The 16,871-nt window shown below is 40.3% G+C and overlaps 1 protein-coding gene and 1 pseudogene across 6 annotated transcripts in view; both read right to left on the bottom strand.

Moving 5' to 3' along the window:
* ZWILCH (zwilch kinetochore protein) overlaps positions 1–16,871 on the bottom strand; it is a 38,275-nt gene that overhangs the window by 2,736 nt on the left and 18,668 nt on the right. For 5 of the 6 annotated variants that reach the window (XM_086711002.1, XM_086711005.1, XM_086711006.1 and 2 more), the window contains 10 exons: positions 14,604–14,697; positions 14,028–14,077; positions 12,895–13,000; positions 12,296–12,375; positions 10,594–10,750; positions 10,051–10,079; positions 7,042–7,178; positions 5,788–5,883; positions 4,470–4,582; positions 44–158 (listed from right to left, as the gene is read on the bottom strand). In XM_086711002.1, the coding sequence (XP_086567128.1) occupies positions 70–158; positions 4,470–4,582; positions 5,788–5,883; positions 7,042–7,178; positions 10,051–10,079; positions 10,594–10,750; positions 12,296–12,375; positions 12,895–13,000; positions 14,028–14,077; positions 14,604–14,697 (951 nt within the window). In that variant the 3' untranslated portion in view covers positions 44–69. Of the gene's footprint in view, positions 1–43; positions 159–899; positions 1,661–4,469; positions 4,583–5,787; positions 5,884–7,041; positions 7,179–10,050; positions 10,080–10,593; positions 10,751–12,295; positions 12,376–12,894; positions 13,001–14,027; positions 14,078–14,603; positions 14,698–16,871 lie in introns of those variants that run through there. The other variant, XM_086711004.1, reaches the window with a different exon arrangement.
* On the bottom strand, positions 902–1,019 carry LOC112856517 (U4 spliceosomal RNA; annotated as a pseudogene).

The raw sequence follows: 16,871 nt of genomic DNA, 5'->3' as shown, positions 1-16,871 counted from the left end.
ATACACTACAAAGTATTTGGAGAACAAAAAGCGAACATACTACCTTACAGAGGACTCCACTGGCACACTTCACTTGAAATGCACCTGGCTGCAGGTGACCATGTTAGTATAGAACATCCTTTCTTCCAGGCTACCATTTAATGTTAATTCAGAAACATCTGTAACCAGATAGAGATCAGAATTGCTTACCAGCCTGCTGGCTTTTCTACCATATACACTGCTGAATTTTATAATAATCAAGAGGTAATATGAATGGCATGTGTCTTCTATTTTGAATTTAGGGGACAAAAACCAGCGTGGACAATTCTTTTTTTTTTTTTTAATTTTTTTTTTTTTTTTCAACGTTTATTTATTTTTGGGACAGAGAGAGACAGAGCATGAACGGGGGAGGGGCAGAGAGAGAGGGAGACACAGAATCGGAAACAGGCTCCAGGCTCCGAGCCATCAGCCCAGAGCCCGACGCGGGGCTCGAACTCACGGACCGCGAGATCGTGACCTGGCTGAAGTCGGACGCCCAACCGACTGCGCCACCCAGGCGCCCCCTTTTTTTTTTTTTTTTTTAATTTTTTTTTTTTTCAACGTTTATTTATTTTTGGGACAGAGAGAGTATTCTTTTAAATGGTAAACTTTGGGGCGCCTGGGTGGCGCAGTCGGTTAAGCGTCCGACTTCAGTCAGGTCACGATCTCGCGGTCCGTGAGTTCGAGCCCCGCATCAGGCTCTGGGCTGATGGCTCAGAGCCTGGAGCCTGTTTCCGATTCTGTGTCTCCCTCTCTCTCTGCTCCTCCCCCGTTCATGCTCTGTCTCTCTCTGTCCCAAAAATAAATAAACGTTGAAAAAAAAAATAAATAAATAAATAAATAAATAAATAAATAAATAAATAAATGGTAAACTTTGATGCACTGAAAACATGACTAAAGAAAATACAAAGCAGACTTGTTTTAATTCTATATTTTTCAATTAGCAATAATAGCACCTCAGATAAATCTCACTGGCTATGATACTGCCACTTCACAAAGCTTAATTCTCTTTTTAATTTGGGAACATACTGCTCTATTTTTGTGCCTCATCCACTATAGTTCAACTCTTTTTTCCAATCTTAACATATATTTTGGAAAACAATTTCTACTTGAGATTTCTAGTCTTAGGGCCAGGCAAATATGCACTTTTTTTCTCTACTGAAGGCTGTTGTATTTCAAAAACAAATGCAATTAACATTTAGATGAGCTTATGTTCACTTTCTTGTGGGTCAACATTTTGGTTTCCATATTCCCACCATGATCAACAATCATCTGCAGAGTACCCACAGGGCGAGCAGCACTCTCCCAGACACTGTTGTTCGCTCCCGTTCACCCCAAATCATTATTTTCTTCCCGACATTTCTTCTCTCTTAGGTCTTCCTGATTTTGATCTCAATGTTTTACTCAACAGTATCACAATATTAGATATCTTGAAAAGCTAGTATTGGACCTAAGTGCTCAGTTCAGTCCAATGAAGCAGAAAGCCTAACCTCTTAAATGCATATAATCTTTGGCAAAAAATAAATCATGACTGAGCTTTAATATTTACAACTGGGGCTTTGTATGAATAGCCCGTGACTTACAAATGAGGGCGTCCTTCACCAGTGGGTCTTGCTTTGGGCTGGAGGTGACAGAATAATTTCTAGACAAACACATCAGGAATATACAATGGGTAGAAGAGGTTATAAAATTCTAGCCAAAATGGAGTATGTGAGTGGTTTTCCAAGCACACAAATATAGGATTTCATAAGAATTCTTTATTTTCATAGGAGTCACTGGACCAGGTATTTATTCATAAATTGTTTTAACTCATTCAAAATAACTTTCACTCCTTTTTGAAGTAATCTGCATCAAAAAGACTCTAGAAGATACGTTCACTCTACTTCACTTATCCAGCATCATTGAAAAAAGGTGTTTAATCTTGCATGAATTTCCTCATAAAACACGTTTAATCTTTATGTAATAAAATTTATTTAAAACAGCATTTTCCAAAACGTATCACATATGTTCACAGCTTTAAAACTTTCTTTTTAATCATAAAATATAGATCTTTTTATTTTTTTTATTTTTATTTTTTTTTTTAATTTTTTTTTTTTTTTCAACGTTTATTTATTTTTGGGACAGAGAGAGACAGAGCATGAACGGGGGAGGAGCAGAGAGAGGGAGACACAGAATCGGAAACAGGCTCCAGGCTCCGAGCCATCAGCCCAGAGCCTGACGCGGGGCTCGAACTCACGGACCGCGAGATCGTGACCTGGCTGAAGTCGGACACTTAACCAACTGCGCCACCCAGGCGCCCCAATATAGATCTTTTTAAACAACATTTGCAGTTAAAACAAAATGCTTCAATTGGTGGTTCTCAAACTAGTTGCACAATGGAATCACCCGGAGAATTTTTTAAAAAGTCACTGCTGTCCAGGCAGTAGCTCCAAAGATTCTGACTTACTTGGTCTTGGTATTAAGACTTTAAAACCTCCTTAAGTGATTTTAATGTTCACCTAAAGCTGGGAACCACCCCTGCCCTCACCATGCCACACCTGAGGGTTAAAATTTTATTGTATCCTTCCAGACCTTTTCTTATGCCTCTGTCTCCATATTTTTTCCAGGCTTTTAATACTATAAACAATACCACACTTAATAAGGTTGTGCATAGGTCTTCTTGCACATGTCTGGTTTTATGTATGGAATAAATCCCTACTAAAAAAACTGCTGGGCCAAAAATTGTATTTTAAAATATTGGCAGATATCGCCCTCCACAGAAGCTATGCAAACTTCTACTTCAATCGGCAATGTGTGAGGTTGACCGCCTGCCTGTTCACATCCTCGCCAGTACCGTGATAACAAATTTTTTGATCTTTGCTTATCTGACAGGCAAAAGATGGTATCTCTATAATATAAATATGCATTTCTCTTATCATAAGTGGGCCTGGGCAGCTTTCATTCTCAAGATGACATCTGAATTTCCTCTTTGGCAAACTGTTCATCTTACTTGCATTTTTCTATTGAGTTATTAACATATTTTTCTTACTGATTTGAAAGTTCTTTATGTAGTAGGCAATGTAGCCTCTTTTCCGAACATGAGCTGCAAATTAATCTTCCTTGTTTATCATTTGTTTTGCCTCTGGTATTTTTCTGTCATGCTGCAACTTTTCTAATTTTATGTGGTTGATTTTCAAGCTTTATACCCTCCAGGTTTCATATCACACTTAGAAAAGACAGGATGATTTTAACTGATGGTTCTCAGGAAAATTTTTCCATTTCTTTAGGGCTTTTACTATTCAGCCATATGAACAGAGAAGTTTCCATCATGCTTGAATCAAAAAATATTTGGGGGAGAATAAACCTTTCATGGAAACAATTTTGCAAGGTATCAATCTAGAACTATTTGTAGAGTTCTGTAGTTCAATAACCAGCACTGGTTGACTACAGGCTTCTGAAATCTTTTCAGATGGTCTTAAAACTATCAGATATGATTTTAGATAATCACTGCAATATCTGAATGAAGCCTTTTAAATCTACACAAAGAGAGGACAGAATCTTGCAATCCACATACTTGAAAATAACAGTTTTACAGGTGCTTACTAAAGGAGGAATACTTGGAGCTGGCTTATTACACCAAGGGCTCAAACCCATTCTCTGACTGATGTGGACCATCTATGACAGAACATTAGAAAGCTCGAGGCGCCTAGGAACCTAGGTGGCTCAGTCAGTTAAGTATCCGACTCTGGATTTTGGCACAGGTCATGATCTCACAGCTCGTGAGATGGAGCCCTGCATCTGGCTCTGCGCTGACCTCACGGAGCCTGCTTGAGATTCTCTCTCTCTCTCTCTCTCTCTCTTTCTCTCTCTCTGCCCCTCCCATGCTCACACGTGCTTGCCCCCTCTCAAAAATAAATACACATTAAAAAAAAAAAAATCTCAGGGCACCTGGGTAGCTCAGTCGGTTAAACGTTCAACTCTTGGTTTTGACTCAGAGCTGATCTCATGGTTTCACGAGTTCGAGCCTTGCGCTGGGGCTCTGCACTGGCAGCACAGAGCCTGCTTGGGACTCTCTCTCTCGGCCCCTCCCCTGCTTGTGCTCTCTCTCAAAAATAAATAAATAAACAAAAAATTCTCAACCTTTTCCCAGCACTCCCAGAGAAGACATCAGGGTAGAAATATCATCACTGAGAGAGTGCACAAAAGTGTGAAGTATGAGCTAGCATTTCAACCTTCTCATCTATTTTTGCTCCTTGTATCCCTATTGCTTGACCTCTTTTAATAAAAGTTTCTCTATCCAGGATGAGAAAAAGCACTCTCCCGTGATTTTTTCCCCCAGAAAAAATACATTTTACACCTAGAGTTCAGGAAAATTATTTAAAACTGGGCACAAGAGCTACCATAATGTGCCAGTAAAGATTCAGTTTATTTTCTACTGGAATTTATCTGAATAGATTACAAACCATCTTTACCAGGTTTGTGGAAACTCAGATGGTCTACAGGTGCACTGTCACTCAGCTGCCAAACTGTTTTCACCTTCTTCTGACCACCACTGATTTCCACTTTCCATTTCTGTGGCTTCTCACTAAGGAAAGAAGAAACATCAAAGGGAAAAAAAAAGCCCCAGTTATTTCCTTCCTTCCTTTTATACTCACAATTAGCAAAGTCCTCATGTGAGAGGCACTGAGAAAGAAGAGATGAACAGGTCGCAACTCTAAATTTCGGGGTTTGAGTCTGAACTACCTACAGGACACTGAAGTTGGGGATTTACACCTAATTTAGAAACATGGATCTGAAGCTCAGGAGAAGCTAGCGATGGGAGTTATGAATTCTCATTAGCCCAGAGGAATTGAGGCTTTGAGTGTGAGTCCAATCACCCAGGGAAGACGGAAAGCAAGAAGAAAAGAAGGCAGAAGGTGGAGTTCTGGTGAAAAGCCACACAAGAAGCAGGCAGAGGAAGACCCTGAAGAGAGAACTCCTCTCGGTCTTGGAGGGGGACCAGAGAGGCGGAATTAACCTTAACACAGAACGCTGTGTCACAGAAATGAAGAAACGGGACGGAGATCCAAGAAAGGAATAGTGTTAAATGCCAAAGAGCCTTCTAAGTGCTTACTCATCAGGAGAAAGAATTGGGGGGCCAGCTGATTACACCAGGGGCTAAAGCACACTCTTTTACTGGCAAGTTGTCCACTGGATTTGGTAATTAGAAGGCCACCAGTGATCTCGGCCAGAGCAGTTTCAAGGAATGACAGGGTTTGGCTACGCGGGAACAAAATGGAGGATAAAAACAGAGTGGCTTCAGTATGAGAGAAATTTCAAGCACATTACCTGTTGAGGGAAGAGCCGAGGAACCTATCATTTGACACAGCCTGAGTCCATGTGGATGGCCAATCTGTCACCTTAGCCTCACAGTCCCATACCTCCCCAATCCCAAACCCTCTCATTCCTCACAGGCATATCCTCGACTTGTCATCATTACCCCGATCACTTTCTTCCCAATCTGTCATTTCCCTTCTGCCTACACTTTCTGCCCTATACAGTGAAGGAATTACAAGTTGAGAGAAAAATGAAAGACTAGAGGCCCAATGGTAGAAAAAGAGAAGACAAAAGGTCTGGGAGAGGAGAGAGGGTGAACTCTACCAGATGGCAGTCAAAGAGCAGGACAGAGATGATTAAGGTTGCAGAGGTGGAGCACAGCTCTTGGTCACGAGACCCCCAGGGAAAGGACAGAGGAGTTGCCAAGGAATTATGGCCAGACTTAAAGTATAATTTAATTATTAAGTTGCTGACCTTTGATATAAGCTTTTTACAGCAGTTGGTCTGACTGGCAGCTGAAAAATGTGTTGCTCGTCAAGAGGATTTTGTTTGTAGTATTTTATGCAGGATCTAAAACAAACAGAAAACAACAAAAAAAGAACCTCTTCTGGAAAAAAAAAATGTCCCTTGGAGATAAAGGCTTTCTGGTCATCTAAAGCTCATAAGAGAAACATTTCACCCAGTACCACTAACCAAAACAACCGCAGAAGAATAATTTCAGGGCCACAACAGTAAACAAAAAACCAATGCCTCCTCCCCCCCCACAACAAAAAAGTTAGGTTGTTTTTTATTTTGAAAGGGTATCTCAATTTTTTTTTCAATTTGTAAAAATTAATAGAAGGCCTATTAAGTTAAGCCAAAGTAAAGGCCTAACTAAGTGGGGGAGGAAGTGGTATCAGAAAAAGAAAACCAGTAAGAATCAAAAGAGAGACAAAGATACAGCCTCCATGGTTTTCAGATTCTGGGGAATTAAAGAGTTAACTCATTTACACTCTTCATCTTTAATGAAAATAAATGTTAGATTCTGTAAACAATAATAATTTCAAATATTTCCCTTTACAACTGAGGCAAATTCTAAATTCGGGAAAGGCAATGGTACATTTCCTTCCACAGGGAATAAGAAACCCAGTCCATCCACTGGATGGCTCACTCATTTCGACCGTGAAGCTTCAAATACACATAAGACACCGGCAACCCATGTAGGAGGCTCATTCCAAACTGTTTCTAGCCAAACTGATCGGCAGAATCTCTAAAATTATAGCAGTGCTATTGGCAGAAGTCGGATAATACTATTTGGTTTCGTTCAATTACCACTGGAGGTCTAGCAATGATTACTTTGGCCCAAATGTATAAGGCTATAAAGAAAAGAAGAAGGAAATATTCATGAAGCACCCGTTAGGTGTCAGGTACTTTAGACACATTACATCATTTCATCCTGACGACAAACACTTCAAGTTATTAGTTCCTGTTTACAGATAAGAAAGTAAGATGCAGCGAAAGGAAACTTCCTCAGAAAGTCCCAAAATGCTAGAGCCAAGTATCAAACCTGAGTCCTTCTGAATCCAAAGCCTTTCCTTCCTCTGACAGGGGCTCAGAACCATTCTGCTACTGTGAAGATAGGGTGTACAGATTCTACCCAAACTGATAATAAAAACTGCACACATTTTGGCCCCACCTATTTCATAAGAGACTACATTTTTATGTGGAAGGAACAAGAGCAATACTTACTGTGTTAAAGCAAAGAGGAGCTCATGTTGGGGTTTAATGAAAAGCATGCAACTGACTAATATTTCTAGAATATGGTGGAGTTTTTGAACACGACACACCTGTTCTTGTATATCTACTGATGGAGTTATGAAATATTCCTGGAACAGAAAACAGCAAAATAAGGAGTTAAAGAGCACGAGCAATCTTGGGGCGCTTGGGTGGCTCAGTCATTTAAGTGTCCAACTCTTGGTTTCGGCTCAGGTCATTGTTTCACGACTCCTGGGTTCTAGCCCCGCAGTGACAGTACGGAGCCTGCTTGGGATTCTGTCTCCCTCCCTCTCTGCTCCTCCCCTGCTCATACTCTCTGTCTGTCTTAAAAATAAATAAACATTAAAAAAAAAAAAAGAAGAAGAAGAAGAAGAAAAGCAATCTTTTTTTTTTTTTAATTTTCTTTTTTTGAACGTTTATTTATTTTGGGGACAGAGAGAGACAGAGCATGAACGGGGGAGGGGCAGAGAGAGAGGGAGACACAGAATCGGAAACAGGCTCCAGGCTCTGAGCCATCAGCCCAGAACCCAACGTGGGGCTTGAACTCACGGACCGCAAGATCGTGACCTGGCTGAAGTCGGACGCTTAACCGACTGCGCCACCCAGGCGCCCCTAGAAAAGCAATCTTTAGGAAGAATATGGCTATGCTTGCTAAGCCTAAACTATGCTTAATTAATAGGGGGGTAAAAAATGGAGGCAGCCAGACAGAATTTACCACCTTTCAATACTACTCTTCAAACTAAACTATAAGCAAAATTGTCACTGAGAACATGCTCAGCAAACATTACATTATCTGGTTAACACAAATTCGAGAACTGCCTCACCAAGGAGGCCCAAGTGGGTAACTAATACTACCCACCAAGCTCTCCAGATGGAATGACTGGCAAATCCACAAGATAATTCTTAACTTCAATACCCTTGCCAGGTTGATGGGAGTGTCCACCTCTAAAAACAGGTAACAAGTACCAAGAAATTAATCAAGTGTATTGATAAGCTTCCAGTCACATCTGAAACTGTAAATAGGTACCACCCTTTGAAAAAAGAAATTTGGCAATGTATGTCAAGCAACATAAAATACTCAGACCTCATCCTATTTCTGAGAAAACATCCTAAGGAAATAATCCACGGTAAATAACGGTAGGCAGAATTCTATGATGGCCCCCAAGATTCCCACCACCTGAAATACACATCTTGTAATAATCCCTTCTCCTTCATAGGCCAGAACTTGACAGACGGTGCTTCCATGATTAGGTTACTAAGTGACTGACTCTGAATTGACCAAAAGGGAGACTGTCACTATGACCTACCTAATCAGGTGAGCCTTTTAAAAGAAGGTGAAGCATTAGAGATGCTCTCCTGCTGACTCTGAAAAAACAAACTGCCCGCGCTGTGGAGAAGGCCACATGGCAAGGACCCAAAAACAATCCCTAAGATCTGAGACCAGCCCTGGACCAAAAAACTAGCAAGGAAATGGGAACTTTGGTCATAAGGCCACAAGGAAATGAATTCTGCCAACAACAAATGGGGGAACTTAGAAGTAGATCTTTCCCTAGTCAAGCAGATGGCAGACACCTTGATTTCAGCCTTGTGAAACTCTTAGCAGACTACCCAGCTAAAATGTGCCCAACTCCCAACCCCAGGAAACTGTGACGCAGTAAGTCTGTGTTCATTTAAGCTTTTAAGTTTGTAGTACAGTGGTCCCCCCTTTATCCAAGGTTTCACTTTCCATGGTTTCAAACCTCTTAGAAGGTCAACAGTAGCCAAACGCTAGGTCACAACACTTACATCTTTCACCTCACTTGATCTCACTGGCATTTTATCATCTTGTAATATCACAAGGGTGAGTACAATACAGTAAGATTTTAAGACAGAGACCACATCCACATAACTTTTATTATAGTTTATTATAATTGTTCTATTTTTAGTTACTGCTGTTAATGTCTGTGCCTAACTTATAATCTCTGTGCATAACTTTATGATAGGGAAGTGTGTATAGGGAAAGACATAGTATACACAGGATTCAGTACTACCATACTTTCAAGCATCTACTGGGGGTCTTGGAATATATCCCCCAGAGATGGGAACTACTATAATTTGTTATGTTGTAACAGGAAACTAACACTAAGGGAAAAGCATTTGAATTATTTGAAGTAGGAGATGACTTGTTTTAAAAGACATCTTTATGTGCCTTAGGCCTACAGAGTCACTGGGGTCCAGGAATTAGCAATTCAACTAGCCTTCTAGGAGGTTCTCCAAATTTAAGGACTATTGTGTCAAAAGCCTGGAGTCAAACCATATTAAAAGAAAAAAACAGGCATATGAAATGACTGGGGCGGGGGGTGGGGTGGGGAATGCATGAAAATAAAGAATACCCTTTCTCTGTTATATATTTGTCTGTCTGTCTATCTATGTTTCCTAGGTCCTAGGACAAGGGCTGGCACAGAACAGTTATTTAGTATCTGCAGGTAGGATGACTGAATTAAAAGAAAAGCCAACTTTAGAATAAAAGAACAGGGGCAATCAACAGTCAGTCGAGTGTCCAACTTCGGCTCAGGTCATGATATAGTGGTTCGTGGGTTGGAGACTCACATCAGGTTCGCTGCTGTCAGCACAGAGCTGGCTTCAGATCCCTGTCCCCCTCTGTATGCCCCTCCCCTGCTTGCACACACACTCTCTCTCTCTCAAAACTAAATAAGCATTTAAAAAAAACAACAACAAAACAGGGGCACCTGGGTGGATCAGTTGGTTGAGTTACCTCCACCTTACTCAGCTTCAACCTAAGACTTCGGCTCAGGTCATGATCTTGCCATTCCCGAGTTCGAGCCCCTCATCAGGCTCTGTGCTGACAGCTCAGAGCCTGGAGCCTGTTTTAGATTCTGTGTCTCCCTCTCTCTCTATGCCTCTTCCCCACTTGCGCTCGGTCTCTCTCTCTCTCTCTCAAAAATAAACATTAAAAAAAAAAGAATAAAAGGACAAACTCACCAAATGATTCAAAGATGCAAGTTCCTGACCTAGTAAGAAAACACACAGATATACAAATAAGCTTTAGGTATCGCCTATTACTTGTTAAGGAACCTTAGTAAAATTTTGCAGAGCTCCTATATAAAAGAGATGCTCCAGCCAAATAGTTCCCCAGAAATAGACAAATTTTCTGGCACATTACACCATGAATATATATTAATACTATTCTAAAAGGGATCACAGCGTGCCTCTAATAAAAACAACCAAGTGTTGGGTATTAAAACAGCATCTCACAGAAAGGTTTCTTTTTATTTAATACACTAACCTCATAGAATCTCAAAATGTTTGAACTAAAAACACAAACCAAAACTAGAGTTAAATTTAATCTCTTTATCAAGGAGGAAAGTAAGTCCCAGCGAAGAGAAGTGCTGGTCTCACAGAGAACCAGGGGTGAAGCCAGGGCTATAAATGACTAGGGCCAAGTAGAAAGATAAAATCTGAGAATACTTATGGCTGATGATTGTGACACGCTTTTTCATTTTTTGAGCAGGGAAAGGGACTCACCTATGAAAAAGCTGATATAATCTTTCTTTAGTTTGTCCAGACCAATTTCCAAAAGCATCTTAACTGGAACAGTCCCACTGAGAGAAATTGTATCCATGGTTCCGTGATAAGACTGATGAATAAGCTTACTTAGTAAACTGTTACTCCCACTATGGAGCTAGAAATCAAAACAAATTTATAAAACCATAAATAAAAATATAAACAAATCAATAAACAAAAGAAAAACAAACTGCATGAGCTACGAGCTAAAAATGTATAAGCTTGCATTTTTAGTCTCCTGATACTATAAATAGTGTGAATAAAAAACCCTGATTTACAAACGTGTCAGCTCCTGAAGGGTCATTCCTATATGATTCGCTTGAGTCCAAAGCAACTATGAAGAGTTTCAACTTATCACCCCCAGATACGGTTCCACCAAAGAGAAGACAGAGTTGGTTCTCTGAAGCTCTGCAACTAGCAATTCTTTCCTGCTAGCTGATTAAGTGCTCCTGGGCGTCTTTCCTAAACTGAACGTCTTCATCTGCACGGAAAACTCCCTCCCTCGGTGGTCAATTCACTGGTCAGGAGAAACTCCCTGGCTACAGACATCCTAACTAGATCATTTGCAAATTAAGATGTGTGAACTTACAGACCTAACAGATGTTCCAAATGTTAAGCACTTTGTTTTAGAGATACCTGAAATATTGGCCATTTTGTCACTAATATCTATTATCTCTAATCTTCATCATCACCTTTTGCATTTCCCTTTGTTTAATAAAAACGATTTTCGTGTTGTTTGCACTCTCTGCACAGGGCAGGGATATACTTGCAAACGCCTCATACAGAGACTAGGATGAGAGAAACTCTATGGCCATGGTTAAAACACCTACAGCCACCATTGCCCAGTTAGGGGCAGAGCTCACATGCCTTTGCTTTGCAGCTGATCTTTGTTCCCACCCATGGAAGTTTCTAAGTTTTAGAGTCGTGAACTGGCAGATACACTATTTCAAAGAATTCCTACAAAATGAGGAATGTTTCTAGTTTTTTACTTAGCTTTCTCTTGATTGTAAAAGCACGAGTTCATTGTGGAAAATCCATAAGTATAGAAATGTATAATGCAGTTGGAAAACCTCATTTGTAACCCTAGCACCAGAGGTGACTGCTGTTAACATTTTGATTTATTTGTATCCAGGTTTTTCCCTTCAAAATTTACTTTTTTAATGCAATAGTGTATAATCCTTTCTTTTTACTGCAGATTGTAAGCGTTTCTCCACCGATCATCTGTCAGCACCATTTTTAGCAAAGACGTGGCTGTATCATTCTTTACTTATGGTCCATTAACGAGAAGTTTATGTCATTTATAATTTTTTGCTACCAGAAATGAGGTTGTGATAACTATTCTAATATGTAAAATCTTGATACATATTCCTGTGTAGAGCTCAGGGTGGATCCGAAGAAACAAACTAATGATTTAAAGGGCGTGCATGATACATTTGGAAAATATTTAACCCTAAAACAACACCACGAGGTAGATAATCTTCCTCCTCCTACTTTACAGATGAGGAAACTGGGGCACAGAGACCTAAAGACACCTGCCCAAGTTTACACAGCTAAGAAAGCAGCAGGGCTGGAATTAAACTCAGGCAGTCTGTTCCCAAGCCTATGCCTTAACCTTCATGCTCAGCTGCTGAAAAAGGGTTCTAACGCACACTACTAAACCTACCCATGGTTGTATATCACCACGTTGTAGACTCTGGATGATCAGCGTGAAACATTTCACCAAGTCTTGATAAGAAATCACACCTTGGAAAACAAGTCAGTCCAACATTACTTTCATGGTATTTCTGCAGATCAAATACATCATTAATCTTAAGGATACACAAGTAAGTAGAGGACAAGTATCTGTACTTTATGGATGGGGGAAAGGGAAAGAAAATAAAGACGAACAGAAAGATTTAACACATTTCTAAAGTAAACTCAGTGTCACAAAATAACACAGTGAAACATTAAGGAACATCTTTTCCTTTTTCTAATAATTATAATGCCACTAAGGTGTATGTTTTGGTTCATATAAACATAACATTAAAACCACCTACATCTTATGCTCAAGGCAGGAGAAAAATGGACTCTATAAATTGCCTTGTCTTAGTACAATTCTTGAGTAGAATGTGCCAATACATTATTAGAAAAGAATCTGATAAAATAGGAACCAGGCTTCCACACAAGACTAATAGTACACATTGTATGATTTTCAAAGACTGAAAAAGTAAGCCTAACAAAGAACAGGAAACATTTTATTTTACAATCATGGTAGACACATACTACTGCTCATTTTGAACCACAGCTGCTCAGCAAAATCGAGATCGCCCCGCACTGTGAAAAGACACTCGATGGTACGGTCAACTGCAGCACTGTCATGCTTCACTGTCTGAGAAAGAAGCATTAAAGAAGACTCAGTTTATTAAAAAAGAAAAGAGGGGCGCCTGGGTGGTTCAGTTGGTTAAGCGTCCAAGTCTTGATGTCAGCTCAGGTCATGATCTCATGGTTTGTGGGATCAAAGCCCGAGTCGGGACCTGTGCTGACAGCACAGAGCCTGCTTGAAATTCTATCCCCCAACTCAAAATAAATAAATAGACTTAAAAAAAAAAAAAAAGAAACAAAAATAAAAATAGTTTAAGGACAGCGAGCTTTTAAATTTTTTTTTTTTTTTTAACGTTTATTTATTTTTGAGACAGAGAGAGACAGAGCATGAGCGGGGGAGGGTCAGAGAGAGGGAGACACGGAATCTGAAACAGGCTCCAGGCTCTGAGCGGTCAGCACAGAGCCCGACGCGGGGCTCGAACTCACGGAGTGTGAGATCGTGACCTGAGCCGAAGTCGGCTGCTTAACCGACTGAGCCACCCAAGCGCCCCAGGACAGCGAGCTTTTAAATCATGCTCTGAGAAAATGTGGATCCACAGATGTGAGTGAATTTTCTAGAACTTCATTCACTAATGAGGAGATACAAATCAACTGACCGTGAAAAATTGGACCCTTAAATTGTTTTAAAAGTGTGATGCCTAAAGCAAGCATTCAACTTTCCTTCTATGCAAAAATACTTAATTAAATGAATTTGTCTCCATTTTCCTGTTCATCAAATGACAACCTATTTAACTTAACTTAATGATACCAAGAAAGGCATTACCATCTTATAGCATATTAACATAGTCATTTCTGCTTCTCTGCAGTTGATCAACTAATAATATGTACTTATTAGTTCTCATCAAAAGCATTTATTAGTTCTTAAGGAAAACAATCACCAGTGCTGACTTTAAAGACCAAGAAAAAAACTACCCTCAAAACACTGCCTTTGCTGTACCAGATCCATTTGAAATGGTAGGACATGAAGGGTAACAGTACAACCAAATCGTAAAAGCTGTTTCAGTGTATGTTGCTAACTGATAAGGATTGCTTACCTCTGTGTCTTTTTTTGTAGAATCACCAAATCCATCCAGCTTATTTAAGTCTAGAAAAGTAGCAAAAGCTTATTAACTCTAGATTTTATCTTTCTGCTTTCTAAATTATTTCCATCCTAATCCTACCTTCAAATGGTAAATGAGGACAGCAGAAATACAACCAGGGATTTTAGCAAATTACTTAACTCTCTAATGGAGGTTATGATAGATACCCAACTGGTAGGGGTGTGGGGGTGTTCTGAGATACAGTGAAAGCCCCTGACACACATTGCTGGGCACATGGTAGGTGCTCAAAGGTTTCTCTTCCATCCCTCTTTTCATACAATCTCGAATACAGCTGCGATATATAAAATTTAAATTCAATATTAATTCTTAAAATTACTTAGACCTCTACTACTAGTAATTCAGAACACATCTGTCCCTCTGACCATGACAGACCTCACAGCTTCATATATATCCCAACCAAAAGGAATACCACACCTAAAAAGACAACTTATTTTTGAATTTAGAAAGTATAAATTCGCAACTAAGAAAAATAAACAGTATAAAGAGAGCATGAGCTAGGAAAACAAAGACCATTCAGAAATTCCTGCACAAGATCAACAGCAGACTTTACTTCCAGAGGCTCAGGCCATTCGCTTACACCCGTCCTCAAACCATCAGCCAAGACCTATGGGAGATTAAAAAAAAAAAAGAAACACAAAATTTTTTTAGCAAAAAACATAATTTAATCAGTAGGAATATATTTCATAATATTGGTCATCATAAAATTTTTTGAATGACTAACCACAAGCCAGGAATAGTTCTAAGTGTTTTATATGTAGTATGGTACGTAATCCTCACAAAAACCCCATCAGGCAGATATTGCCATCATCCCTTTTCCTGAGACCAGAGGTGAAGTAACTTGCTCAAGGTCACACATTACTGACAGTGCAAGGACATATACCCAGTAATCCGATACAAAACACGGTGTTCTAACGATGATGCCATGTGCATAGATGCTGAGGATTCCAGAGTAATGAGCCTACCCTGAAGATGCTTTTAACTTTGGTTAAAAACGACCAACAGGGCACCTGGGTGGCTCAGTCGGTTAAGCGTCCGACTTCGGCTCAGGTCGTAATTTCACGGTTCGTGAGTTCGAGCCCCGCGTCAGGCTCTGTGCTGACAGCTCAGGGGCTGGAGCCTGCCTCGGATTCTGGGTCTCCCTCTCTCTCTGCCCCTCCCTCGCTTGCTCTCTCTCTGTCTCAAAAATAAACATTAAAAAAAAAAAAGGACCGATAATCCCGGTGCAATAATCAGGGAACAACAAATGTGAAACTGAATGGAAGTTTATATAAAAATAATATAAATGTATATGCCTATACATACATTATCTAAACCAAAGGAAAGGGGGTCAACATAGGCTGGAATCACCACGGGAACAATGTGAAACATCAGCTGAACTCAAATGTGGGAACTGTGAGCTGTAGAGAAGGGAAGGAGCACGGAAGAAGATGAAGAGGGTGGGGTGGAGTCCAGCTGTGGTGGAGAAAACATGCAGGGAACGGTGGGAAATGAGATCAGAAGGAACAGGGGCTATACAGAAATACAGATCTTAAAACCTGGAAAGATTTTGGGGGGCACCTGTCTGGCTCAGTCAGAAGAACGTGTGACCCTTGATCTCAGGGTCTTGAGTTCAAGCCCCACATTGGTTATAGAGATTACTTAAAAATAAAATCTTTAAAAAAAGGAAACAAAAACATGAAAAGATTATTTCATATGAAAGACAACAGCCATTGTTGATTGTTTGGTAGGAAAATGACATGACCAAGTAGTTAAGAATTCATGTCAGAAATACCCAAGATGGATTCTAAAGAAAAAAGGAAGTACAACGTTTCTCAATAGAAGTGATATCATTTTCCACCCCCAGGGGATCTTTGGAAAAATTTGCAGATAATTTTTGGTGTCACAGTGACTGGAGGTACCGGGGTACTTTGAGCATTTAGTCTGGTAGGGGCCAAGGTTGTTAGCATCCTTGTGTTCCCAAACCACGAAGAATGATTCTGCCTAAAACACCACCAGTGTCCCTGTTGAGAAACAATGAATGACCTTTAGACTGGTCCAGGAAGGAGGTGATAAGGGCCTTAACTAAGATGGGCAGTGACAAAAAGCTTAAAGGCGAAAAAAGAACAGTTTATTAGAGAGGGAGGGAGGGAGGGAGGGAGAGAGGGAAGGAGATGAGGAAAAAATAAAAGAAAAAATCCTATCTATTTACAAAAATACAAGGCATTGAACTTGGAGAGACTGTGGTCATGTGCACATCTAAGATCCTGCGAAGTTATAAGGGAGGTTATAACAAAACATGGACTTGCAAGTCAGACAGACAGACATGTCTTTGAATCAGGTCTTCCACAAACCAACTACTGATGTCTCAAGCAAAGTAACTGAACCATCTAGCACCACATGGATGGCACACAGTGGCAGCTTCTAGTTGTGGTAGTTAAGCGGTAGCGGTAAAAATAGCTCTCACTAAACTAAAATATAAGGTTTCTAGCCTGGAAAATTGAAGGAATGGAAGAACCACAGCCAGAAATGGGGGGTTCTCTGAGGGAGATCTAGTCTGGAGAAGATCTCAAGTTTCCTTTTGGAAATACGGAGTTTGAGAGCAACAGCAGCGGACCAGTATCAGCTTAAAAGAAGAGAGTTTGGGGGCATCTGGGTGGCTCAGTCAGTTAAGCGTCCAACTTCAGCTCAGGTCATGATCTCACGGCTTATGGGTTCGAGCCCTGCGTCGGGCTCTGTGCTGACAGCCTGCTTCGAATTCTCTGTCTCCCTCTCCCTCTGCTCCTCCCCCACTTGTGCTCT

This window comes from Puma concolor, chromosome B3, assembly GCF_028749965.1.
Source record: "Puma concolor isolate L17-30 chromosome B3, mPumCon1.1.hap2, whole genome shotgun sequence".
Classification (NCBI taxonomy): Eukaryota; Metazoa; Chordata; class Mammalia; order Carnivora; family Felidae; genus Puma; species Puma concolor.
The sequence above is the reverse complement of the archived record's forward strand: the minus strand, read 5'-3'. Positions and strand labels throughout refer to the sequence as shown.